This window comes from Amia ocellicauda, chromosome 3 (assembly GCF_036373705.1).
Source record: "Amia ocellicauda isolate fAmiCal2 chromosome 3, fAmiCal2.hap1, whole genome shotgun sequence".
Classification (NCBI taxonomy): Eukaryota; Metazoa; Chordata; class Actinopteri; order Amiiformes; family Amiidae; genus Amia; species Amia ocellicauda.
The window spans coordinates 6,310,453-6,323,097 of NC_089852.1; the positions used below are offsets into that span (position 1 = coordinate 6,310,453).

Here is a 12,645-nt window from a genome sequence, read left to right on the forward strand (position 1 = left end):
TTAAGAATTTTAACTGTAAAGTGTGTGTGTGGGGGGGGGGGTAGAACAGAACTATTTTTCTCGTTCCCCCAATCAACTTCTGTCCATCCAGATTAAGTGGGTACATCAAAGTGTGTATAAAGAATGATTGTAGCTACTTGTCAATTTGTTGTAAAAAGGCAAATTAGAATATTGTTCAATGTTAAAAGACTTATCTGTTTCCCACAGATTGCCAAGTACATTTCAGAACTGCTTCCCTAATTAAATCAGTCGAGAGGGAAATAAATGGACATGCGTGATGGGTATGGATCCAGGAACACAGGAAGAGTGTTTTCCTTTGCTGAGAATAACTTAAAAGTAGATCCTTATTTCCATCCAGTCCCCCCCTTTTAACAAGCTTCACTGGGATCTATAGAACGCATGCAAAGCAGGAGAAATTATTTAAATGATTCAGCTTGGAAGGAAAAAAAAGTTATTTGTTGTGTGTAATAACATATTGTGCATCATAAATCGACCTCATACAGATTAAGAATAAAATAATAACATACTTTTTTTATGAATTGTTTTTGGGGCGTGGACAGAAAATAGTAAGCTAGAAACATGTCCCTTGTGAAGGAGAATCTATTATAATGTTTTCACAGGCCGCTAGCGTTTGAGTCTATCTTTTTGGGTACGTGTCATTTTTAAGACCTCAGCAAGGCAGAATGATAGACCAAATGAACTTCTTTATCATATAGGTAACCTCTGACGATACCCATGACAGGTTAAACTATAACTCTGTAACATTTGTTTTCGGGGGTTCTTCGGCATAGTTTATGACTTTCAAAATCTTTACTGTAAATAAATCTGGTAATACCTGACATGACACATAAATTCTTTACAGCAGAGCACCGTCGCCTCTTTATAAATTACTCCTGTTATTAGCATGTATACTACTTTACTGAATTTACTGTAGACTCCTCTGACATGAATTATGAAGCTTAAAAAGACAACAACTTCAGACGAGGATTTATGGTCCAAATAATAGTATTTGTGGCTGAAGAATGACATGCTCTTTGAATATATTTTGCTGCAATAGTAAACTGAATGCCCGTTTTCATCACTGTCAATATCAACACATCTATGCTTCAAGGGCATTTAAACCGAAGGTCAAACTCGGCCATTGAACTTAATTACACTGATGGTTACAGGAGACTAAAAGCTCCATGTCATTAGCACTAATAAATGCCTATGCACCAATCCCTAAACGATGGTTAAATGTGCCAGGAGATTGTTGCAGTGCTATACTGTGCCATACGTTATCAGAGAGCAAACTGATTTTGGGATAGGATGTCGGGATAAACCATTGACAATCATGTACTGACTCAAGATGTACTAGAAAAACAGATAGATTTACATGGAATAACTGCTTGGTAATCTTTTCAAACGCAAGACTGAAATACCACAAAACACAAAATACCATGAAATATGAATCATATTTTAGTAACCCAGGTGGTGAATAGTGCTCCTATTTTCACAAGTCTGGTTAAGTGCAATAGGTGATATTCATCTAATGGCAAGGATGGGGGAAAAGGATTTATTGCTGAGGGGTAAACACGATACCTGCCAAACTTCTAAACAACCAGCAGTCTCTGTAGTGAATCTTATGCCATGGGTCGTGTGATGGATACCAAGGGATGAGGAAGGAACAAAAGTAATGATCTTATAATGTCGAACAAGTGACTACAAATTCACAAAAGGACTAATTTATATTTGCAGTGTTTTGGCATTTGTATATGAATTGCACTAGTTTAAATATAAAAAAATAAAAAATAATAAAAAAATATTTGCAACATTCACATCGTGTGTCTCTCAACTGAATTTTTAAATTTTCCAATATTCAATATGGCAGATGTCCCATCCAATTCAGCACATAATGGACAGAATACAGATTTCTGCAATCCGCACTATACCAGCAATGCAACATAAAGTGATTAAAAACTGGATTGCTGGCTTCTGTTTTCTTTTTCTCTTTTTTTACATTGAATATATTTTGGAGCTGTCTATTCTCACAGCCCTTTAACAATAGCCTACAAGCCATTTCCTGGGTAGCTGCCATAGAGCTGTGAATGTAAAGCAGAAATAATCCCCACCACGTCTTAACAAAGCAATCCCTCAGCCTAAGGGAATTGAAGGCAATATTGCCAACTCTCTCTCTTTTTTTTTCTTCATTCAACAAATAAACAAGACTGGATCTCTAATGCAACTAAAAAGTCATACATTTGTAAACCGTACATGTGTTTCAGATAGAGTGCTTTATTTAATCAGCTACTCGCTTCTATTAAAAATTATCAATCAATGTCACAATTTAACAAGTTTAATAAAATATACAAATCAAAGGCGTGGGGGAAACTTTAAGGGAAAGAGTCTGTGCTTGTCCGCATTTGTTTTTAATAAACTGGAAAGATTTCCTCTATATCTGCTGTTAAAATATGTACAATACATTCATAATATACAAACTCTGCTGTATAAGCTCAGAATCAGCAGCAGCAGCTGTCTTTTAACAAAAACTGAGTTTGGGGATCACTTCACTAAAGATATTAATATTGTTATGCATATCCTTCATAAAAATCATTTTTGTAAGTCAACACAGAAGGCAGATTTGTCCTCAGCTGTATTAGTAAAACTGCCTGCTCCTTTTAGCGTTTTGACACCATCTAAACATCCTATGACAAGGAAACCATCCGAGATTTCGTCTCTCCTAATTGAACTAATTAGATCAGCAATCCATCATTAATTGAATGACTCATTTCACAAAATTAGGATTTATAGAGCACTGAAGAATAAAAAAGAGCCCTTCGATCCCCCCACTGTGCCCCGCACACATCCACACACCATTAAGCGCTCTATATTTCAAATGTGACCCAAGCACACACATTTTGGCAGAGAGAGAAAATGAAGGGTAAATCCTGCTCATTCCTGATTTATTGACAGAGAATATTGGCAAACCCATGGTAGCTCAGAGTTCTTGGAAGTGTGCCTTTTTCTAGCGGATGCCAGTGATTAACCTACTCAAAAACCCCCAAACAAATGTTTGAGTGGAAGAATTCATAATGATTCGAAGGAGTTTGTATGAACACTGGAGAGAAGCAGACAGATACAAGCTTTCTCCCAGATCATGTTTCTCTTCACACTGTACACCTGCAGCACACACAGCAGACACAGAGCATTGTGGGAAGGTAAAACGCCACTACCATTGAGAACTGGGTTTACAGGTGCCCGTCCACCCGTCCAAGCCCACTGGGGAATAGGGATCAAGCTGTGATGTGAGTGGAAGCCTTTACCAGTAGAAGCCCATGACAAGTTTTTGCATGTGAAATTTACAAGTCTACAGTAGCTTGCATTTGTGCTGTCCCTCTCTTGTCAATCATAGCTGCCAGACAAATCCTCCAAAGCCTCATTATCATTATTATATTTCTTAGCAGACACCCTTATCCTGGGCGACTTAGGATTGTTACAATATCTCATATTATTTTTACATACAATTACCCATTTATATAGCTGTTTTTTTCTGGTGCAATCTAGGTACAGTACCTTGCTTAAGAGTATTTTCAGCACTTCTATAATTTTACTGTAACTTCCCCTGATCCACCACTTCACACATACCAGGGACTGAACTCTATTATGTCTGCAGTTGTTAGCTCATTTGTGCGTATGTATGTATAAGGATGTATGCTTATTGTATTTTTCACTGATTGTATTGAATGCACTTCGTAATGTTTTGATAATGTCTTGTGAAGAAAGAAGTAGAAGACGACAAACAGGAATCTCAGGAAGACACGAAACACTTCATTTATGTGTACTTTGTCGTTATTTAGGGGAAATACAGCTTTGAGAAAATACCTGAAATCCCAGTTCTATAGCTGTAGATACTCGAATGCTCCAGGGCAAATGGCAAATGGCAAATAAAGGTCAAATGATAGCACATCCTGTGTCCACACCTATGCATTGTAACAAGTTAAAAATACTGTAAAGCATGTTGTGAACATTAATTTATCAAAGTGGACATACAAAACATATGCCATTCTTTTTATTTATATTCCTTTCCAATTAAAACAAGATATATGTTTATTTTTCTCATTAGCTTTCTTTATCAAAACTAATGAGGTCATCTTTGAATAATCCACTAATTTACTGTCTCTAAATTCTCAATAATTAGATCTTTCAACTCTTTGAATGCTTGGGATTGCATGTCTTTTTTTAATAATAGATTTGTTTTCCAATTATTCAATACTGTTTTTGTCATGTAAAACTTCTCTCTTTATTACAGATGTGAACTCTGTGTTCATGTTTCAAAGGAAGTTCCCAACATTATGCCATATATGTCATATTGTCGTGGCAGAGGTTTTTGTTTTTTAACCGATTCCATTATAAATCGATTTGTGTATAATGGAACCTACTGTATTTGAACATTTACTGTGTTCAAATACTGATTTCAGGTATAGTGAATGGAAATTGCACAAGCCTGCTTTGTAGTGAATACAATGGTATCTCATCCAAAGACTAGTGCCATTTGATATCAGTAAATGTATCTTTTCTTGGATAAGGGATACCCGTTTTGCATTTCAGATATCAACCACTGGCTTCACCTTCAGATGAACAATAGAAACAGGGTTCTCTCATGTAGCTCAATACTATGATTGTCACTGGTTTAATTTCTGAAGATATTAATTTCTAATTAGCAGCCCACCATAATGATCCTATATGTCTGAAGTACAAAAATAAGTTAAAACAGCAGCCAAAACCAAAGGGAAATGAACCAGAAAGGGAATTTGAGAGGGTTATCATGTATCAATGGAACATATGGGTATTGAAGTCAGCTACAGGCTACAACCTAATGATCAGTACAGCTGGCTCCAAAGAAACATCCGAAAAGAACGTAAAAGTATGCAACTAAACGTGCTGCATGATAATTGCCCATTTTATGCACCACCCTGTTGCACCTTTTCCTGCCATTATAATTTCCACTTGTTTTAATCCCATAATTTTAATGCACCTCCAACCTCATTCCTACCTTTCATTCTCCTTTTGCAGCAAAACCAGTCCCCCGCCATTCGCCAGCTTAACAACTTTTAAAAGTAGGATAGACCTTTTGCAGAAAGAAAGAAAGGAAGAAAGGAAGAAAAGGAAAAAAAATCTCATCTGGTTGTATGATTTTTCTTTACACAATACTATGAATACTTTTAACATACAATTTCTTATTTTCAACTTGGACTGGAGACAGAGGGTAAAAGTGGAAACGGTATGCCTCTCACAGGAGCAATTTGACTGTGTTTTACTGCCCAGGATGAAAGCAAGAGGTCAGCAGTGTGTCCTAAAGGCCACTCTCAACTCAAGAGGAGATTATCAGTAAAAAACTATCAGAATATTTCATTAGCCATTGCACTTCAGTTTCTAGAGTGCTGCAGAAGGCATGCTTACAACCAGATTTCATTTCTTCTGTTTGTCCATGGCATTAAATACTGTTCTTCTTGGGCGTCTATTTGTAGATTTGTAAATATATGTTCTGAGATGGTGGGGGTGATTACAAATAACAGAGTGCAAGAGATTCCAGACAACAAACACATCCCTCCAATGGAAACTCATTTTTAAATAAATTAAACTGTTCTCTGCACACACAATGTATCTGAAAGTTATCCAGCAATCAAATCGTATCAAGTGTCTTTCATTACACAGTATTTCGGCTAACTTCTACACTAATTTAGTCAACATCTTATGAAGAAACTACTGACACACAGTTAAACGTGTCAGCAGCAATTAAAATGATTCTGGAAAATAAGAAGCACTTTAAATAAACACAAAAATGTATTTTGGTACAGAAACACAAAATCTGACTCGATCCCTCTAGTACACATACAGTTAGCCCTGCTATGCACTCAGTATAATGCATGGAGAGCCCTGTTCTACTTTGTAAATGCAGAGATTAATAAATGAAAAGCAAGTTATACATGCCAGACAACTGAATATTCATAAAACATGTAATGAATATGTATGACATGACCACAGAAAGCTATGCATCACCTATCAGTGCATTAGAAACTACATTTGAAAATGAATCTAAATGTAATAAGTAATGTATTTTGTATACAATGATTAATCACTGGTTAAAATAAATTAGAAATGGCATCAGGAAAAGAAAAGCAAACAATTCTAAGAATACTGAGGTGAGATTTTACAGTGTTGGCTGTGATGTTTCCAGCTCCATGGGTCTTGAATTTTGTCACTGTAACTAAGCACTTAATTACCTAATAAAACTAATTATTGGCCTAATTAGTCATAATTAATGTGATCTTTGGCCAGTGGGAAAAGACAGAAATTAAACCTGTAAGATCAGTGTTGGAAACCCTCTCTCTAAACGTATGCCATTCTTTGGTAATATATCACATTTACAAACATTATATTTCTAATGTTTTCAAATATTTCAAAATGGTAAAAATGAATATGAGAATGCATGGCCAATTCCACATCCTACATTTTTCTTTTCATTTCTTTAACAGTTTAATAATTTGTCAGAACTAAACTGGGCTGCTATCTGACAGTATCAAAATATATTTTGCTGGGAAAAGACACTGGACTGTATTAAAAAACTACAAGATAAAATATAAAAATAACTGCACTGCTAATTCATCAGCATCTCTTGAAATATCTTATGCACCCATTTCACAAAATAGTATTTTGGAATGATGAGAAAATGTACAAGTTCTGGCCATTCCAACATGTTTGCTATGATCCATTTTCTGAAAGAAATATAACTATCTTGCCAGCAGTCTGTGGTTGCATCTTACATTATGCCCTAGATGGTATATCTTCAATATACCATTATTGAACTATACTGCCTGGTACACACTGAACTACTCAAAAACACTGCTTTTCTGTAGCCTGTGTCTCTAGGAAATTTACAACAGAGATTTCATTCAAATGTAAGCAAAAGACAGCAATTTTAGTATATTAATTTTTGTATTAAATTTGATGTGATGCATGAATTGTTTGAGTAATGGGAATTAGAGAAGGTTCCTGTTTTATGAAATTTAATGCTGTTATTTTTATTGGGAGGCATATTAAACTTTTTGGTTGGAAAAACATTAATTATTGAAGCAATAACAGCTTAGAGTCATCTTGATTAAATTGTGAAAAATATGCTCGAGATACTAGTTGGCATGACAACAAACATATCTATCTTGGTTTATTCCTGCTGGCCTACAAACAGTTCAACTTATTTAAAAACTGTTCAGTATGATAAACCTTTATTTGCAATCTACAAGCTCTCATATTACAGTCATTCTTATGCTTCAGAAAGGACTTTTTTTTTCTGGAACTTTTATCAATTCAATTTTGGGCCAGTTTTTTTTGTTACCGATTTGTTTCTTTCTGTATGCAAGGGTTTCAAAACCGTGTACAAACAGGGTGATGTTTTTTCAAATGGTACCATACATTAAGCTGACTGAAGTGAAGGTGTAATTAATTATCCAGTTTCACAAATAAGCTACAAGCCATTTCTGAACATCTTCTGCAGGTCCCAGTGAGCATTGTAATAAGATATGTACCTCATCATATTCTTTTCATATCTTTTGAAAAGACATTGGTTGGTCATAAATTGATTCTTCTGATATTAATTTATTATATGTTCCAAATGAAGGACTTAATCAAGTCAACATAACAATTAAAAAGCAAAATCCATAAATCCTATTCATAATTACACATTATGTAACCATCCAGTATTAATTATCACTGTTCCTGCAGGTTCTGCCTGGCTGTAATGGAATGGAATCTGTTCCTTAATCTCTTTATGTTTTTTTTTTTTTTTTTGTTGGTTGGTTATCCATAAAATGATGTCCAGTTACACATACATCCTTAAATTGGCCTGGTCCTCATCTTAAAAACTATTTTTTTCCACCTACATGTTGATTTACATCATATTAGACACCTTGATGAGAGTTTAAATGTAGCAATAGTGTATACCTATTACTAATTCAATTTACAATATGTCAAAATGTTCTTGCTTACCTTTAAAATATAAATGATATTCTAAGTTAGATCAGATCAAAAATTACAAAATCCAAATTATAGGGGATAAATCATTTTAATTCTCGCAGCAGAAATAACGAACTTAAATGCATTCATATCATAATAAGGGTTAATATAAGCATCATGACTGCAGTGCATTGTGCTTATTTGTTCACTAAACATTACATTATTTTGTCAAATGCCAAGAAAGAAGGTATAATGATTTCCAAAACTGATTCTATGTCCTTAGGACCAGGCTCTTTACCTGGAAACTGCTCAAGACTTCTCTGAAGCATGACAAATATTTTATACACTAAACATTCTCGTGGCCATTTCCAAGCCAACTGCTCTGTCTGATCTTATTCCCAACAGCAATATAGATCACTTGGTGCATAGCAAGGGGCGACATTTAAAGAACATATCTCCTGACAGATCTTTTGAAATTACATAGGAAAATGTTTAAAAATATTAACCTGCCTAGAAAATAAAAACGTCCTTTTCTTAATTACATTCTTATGAACCTCACTATGGTGGCAATTTTGCTTTTCAGAAATCATATCTTATCACTGCCCAACCATTTATTTGTATCTCTTAATGTTCTAGGGAATGCAGTGATAATAAATAAACAGGTAAAAATAAGCTTCTGCCACATTTCAATTAAAGAAAAATTACGCTTAAAGATTCAGATAAAAGATCATCGCCATTCAACAGGTCACCAATAAATATTCTTATCCTTTCATCAAACTACTTTCATTTCTACTGCAATTTATTGTTTATAACATAGTATTATCACATTTGTATATTACCATATGGGGTAACCTGCATAATGAACTGATTTCTTTTTTAGATTGCCACAAACCAAATGCACATTTGAGAGAGAGAAGAAAAAAATTAGAGTTTGAAATTCTGATGTTTGGAATTAGAATAATCCCCAATCTGGCGATCATGGTGAAGTGCAAATCTTATTTTTAAGTTTAGGTTTTTAAATTAACATCAAAAAGCACAAACTTTGTGCGAGACAATAACAGTAACTCTTCTGAGCTATGTAGTTGATCTTTATCTTGTTATAAAACATTCTGTATATTCTTCCATGCTAAATTCTATTACTTAGTTGTCAAGGCTTTGGATTATTTGCTATGCCACGTAAAATGCATTACAGTTCTTAGCGATAACAATTGGCTTCTTTCAATTCCATTATGGGGTTTTGATAGAACACTTTTTTATCACAAAAAACTGGAGGCTACTATCAGTACAAAAGAAATTACCTAGCATGAGGGTTTGTGGGAGTAAAAACTGGCTAAAATGCTGCAAATTAACCTAAATAAGCATACCTGAAGAATTACTCAGTAGTTTGCTATTTGTGGAATCTCTAAAATTAGCTAGCAATATCTATGTAATAGCTTTCTTTCATTAGTGACTGAAGCATATTGGACATGTATGGTCAAACATCACATTGTAAACTAAATAATAACAAACAGAAAGAGTCTGTGAGGTTGTATGTATGCTATTTAAGATACACAAAGGAACTCTTATTGTAAATACATGAAAATCTGTAGACTACAGAGTAACAGTTTATAGCTGGTGATCGGAGACTCCAAACAAATGACCTTGAAAATATGTTGCCTGCTTTAAGGTACAGTTAGCATTTACGAGTCACTGAATGATGTCTATCCCAGCAGGGCATCCGTGTTTCAGACCTACTTTTAGCTCATGAATGACTTAGCAGAATAAATTAGGAGGCTGCACATTGGAGACAGCTTTCAGACCACCCAAAATAGTATTAGCAGAACAGGCCCACTTGGTTAGCTGGATTAAACAATTGTTACCATTGTGTTTTTTGGGGAGGGGTCTAAAATGTCACTGAGGCGATTGAAAGCTTAAATCTAAGAACAGCTGTGACAGTGTGTATTGATTAATCACCACTATAATGGAAGAAAAGATAAAAAACCTTCAGTGAGAGGAGAGAAACTCTGCACAGACCGATGTCTTCAGGTTGTTATTTATTGGTCACAGCTAAATGCAAAACCACTTTTAATCAAAATAGTTAGTTTCACTTGATCACATAATTGTAATAACCTGACTCATGAATATCAAACTCTCCTAATTCAATCATCTTAACTCCTGTTTGGACACTGAATATTTATTTTGTGCAACTCTAATCTACTTGATTCATGACATCTTTAAGAACCTCAAATGGGAGCTACACGAATGCTATAACAAGTTTTGTAAAAGCAAGACTTATTTCAGGAAACAAAATAAACATATTTATTTATATATATATATATATATATATAGGTCCTGGATCAATGCAGAATGATTTGATGTTCTACAACATGAGGTTACATTTACAAAATACATAAACAACACAGTTTTACCTTAACTGTTTTTTCACAAGCAACTAATATAACCTATACAGTCTGCTGAATATGTACTATGTGGTAATATACAAAAGTATACAATTACACAGAGTCTGACAGGACAGTTAATTAGTTTATTGAAAGACTTTGATGAGTCTAGAATTGGAGATGCCATTTTATAGTACTGAAGAAAATATTTTGAACAATAAAAAGGTGCTCATCTGTGCAGGAACGCCTTCATGAATCTGAAGAGCAGCCCTCACAATCAATAACCCATATTGTGATTCTCTGATGAATATGCACTCAAGTACAAGGGGGGTCTCATGGCACAGCAGGGAAGACCACAGTGTCTGTACTAGCTCACTGCACGCACCACACAGAGAGAACCTTATTAATCATACATGATTCCCCAAATCCTACTTTATATCTTGCTTATTGAAAAATACTCCCCAAATACTCTCTTCCCTTTGTTTATTTTTTATTGTGCCATTATGCTGACAATACGGCTGATTTTACAAGAGGTAGGATTTTTCAATAAGACTCCGTAATTACTATGTTAGCAGGATGCATAAAGTAATACAGGGAAACCTCCTGAGAAACTGAAGTATCTCCTGTATACTGAAGCAATTATACATTAGTGAACCTTTCCATATTCTAAAATTTATATTAATATGATTTCCTTTATTCAATACACAACTTAATCATACATAGATACATATTAGCATGATACAGTTCAATTTTCCATTACAGTAAGTCTGAAACTCTGTTCTTGATGGTATACCGATGACACAAATCAGAGGAAGTACATTAGCCATTCACCTTTTTTCCTGTGGTATTCAGACAGAATTCCTTATGAATGTGTGACAGTTATTATCAGGCTATCATGAGAAATATGGGGGGAAATCATAAATAAATCATTACAGACCAGAAGAGGCTCTGCTGCATATTAGAGCTGAAAAAGGCACAGAAAAAGGTGTCAATTTGTTTTTTCTCATCTTGTGATGTTTTTTTAATCATTTTTTAACGAAAATTTAAAAAAGAGGAAAACAAATATCTCACAAGCAGTCCAAAAGAGCTGCTTGAGACTTAAGTTATATATGTTTAAAAGTATGACCTTCATGCTTGTGTAAGGAGATTAGAACAAGTCACAGCACTGAAACCTTGAAAGTCTAAGACTTACAGATCCCTGAAGCAAACAGATATCCTTTACTCCCCCAAGAGTTTTGTACAGCCTTTTTCTTTAGATCTGACAGATCTTCTTGCCAATATAATAGATTAGTTTGATTTCCAAACACAGGAGTATCTGTGACCTAGGCCGTGGATATTATCACTTTGTTGTGTAGGGGGTTCAGCTTTTGAAGAACACTGGATTAGTCCCAGTGGAATATGCCTAACTGATAAATTTAGTTTCCCTGGGAAAGTACTTTTTTTCTTCTCCTTTTTGGAACTGCTAAAGATTAAGATCCATACAAATGCAAACGATAAATAATTTATATAGATATCCATATATATATATATATATATATATATATATATATATATACATATACTGTATATATATATATATATATATATAGATGTATATATATACAGTACTGTGCAAAAGTTTAGGCAGGTTGAAAAAATGCTATAAAGTAAGAATGCTTTCAAAAATAGACATGTTAATAGATTATAGTTATCAATTAACTAAATGCAAAGTGAGTGAACAGAAGAAAAATCTACATCAAATCCATATTTGGTGTGACCACCCTTTGCTTTCAAAACAGCATCAATTCCCTGGTACACCCATCTACTGTCCGGAGAAGTCTAGTCAGAAGTGGCCTTCATGGAAGACTTGCGGCCAAAAAGCCATACCTCCGACGTGGCAACAAGGCCAAGTGTTTCAACAATACACGAAAACACAGGAACTGGGGTGCAGAAAAACGGCAGCAGGTGCTCTGGACTGATGAGTCGTAATTTGAAATATTTGGCTGTAGCAGAAGGCAGTTTGTTCGCCGAAGGGCTAGAGAGCGGTACACGAATGAGTGTCTGCAGGCATCAGTGAAGCATGGTGAAGGTTCCTTGCAAGTTTGGGGCTACATTTCTGGAAATGGAGTTGGGGATTTGGTCAGAATTAATGGTCTCCTCAATGCTGAGAAGTACAGCCAGATACTTATCCATCATACAATACCATCAGGGAGGCATCTGATTGGCCCCAAATTTATTCTGCAGCATGACAACGACCCCAAACATACAGCCAAAGTCATTAAGAACTATCTTCAGCGTA

At 34.9% G+C, this 12,645-nt stretch overlaps 1 protein-coding gene across 4 annotated transcripts in view; it reads right to left on the minus strand.

Moving 5' to 3' along the window:
- fhit (fragile histidine triad diadenosine triphosphatase) overlaps positions 1-12,645 on the minus strand; it is a 309,150-nt gene that overhangs the window by 228,872 nt on the left and 67,633 nt on the right. For 2 of the 4 annotated variants that reach the window (XM_066697924.1, XM_066697921.1), the window contains exon 3: positions 5,033-5,107. The exons of the other annotated variants lie outside the window; for them this stretch is intronic. In XM_066697924.1, coding sequence (XP_066554021.1) covers positions 5,033-5,072 — 40 coding nt within the window. In that variant the 5' untranslated portion in view covers positions 5,073-5,107. The remainder of the gene's footprint in view (positions 1-5,032; positions 5,108-12,645) is intronic. 4 annotated transcript variants of the gene reach the window in all.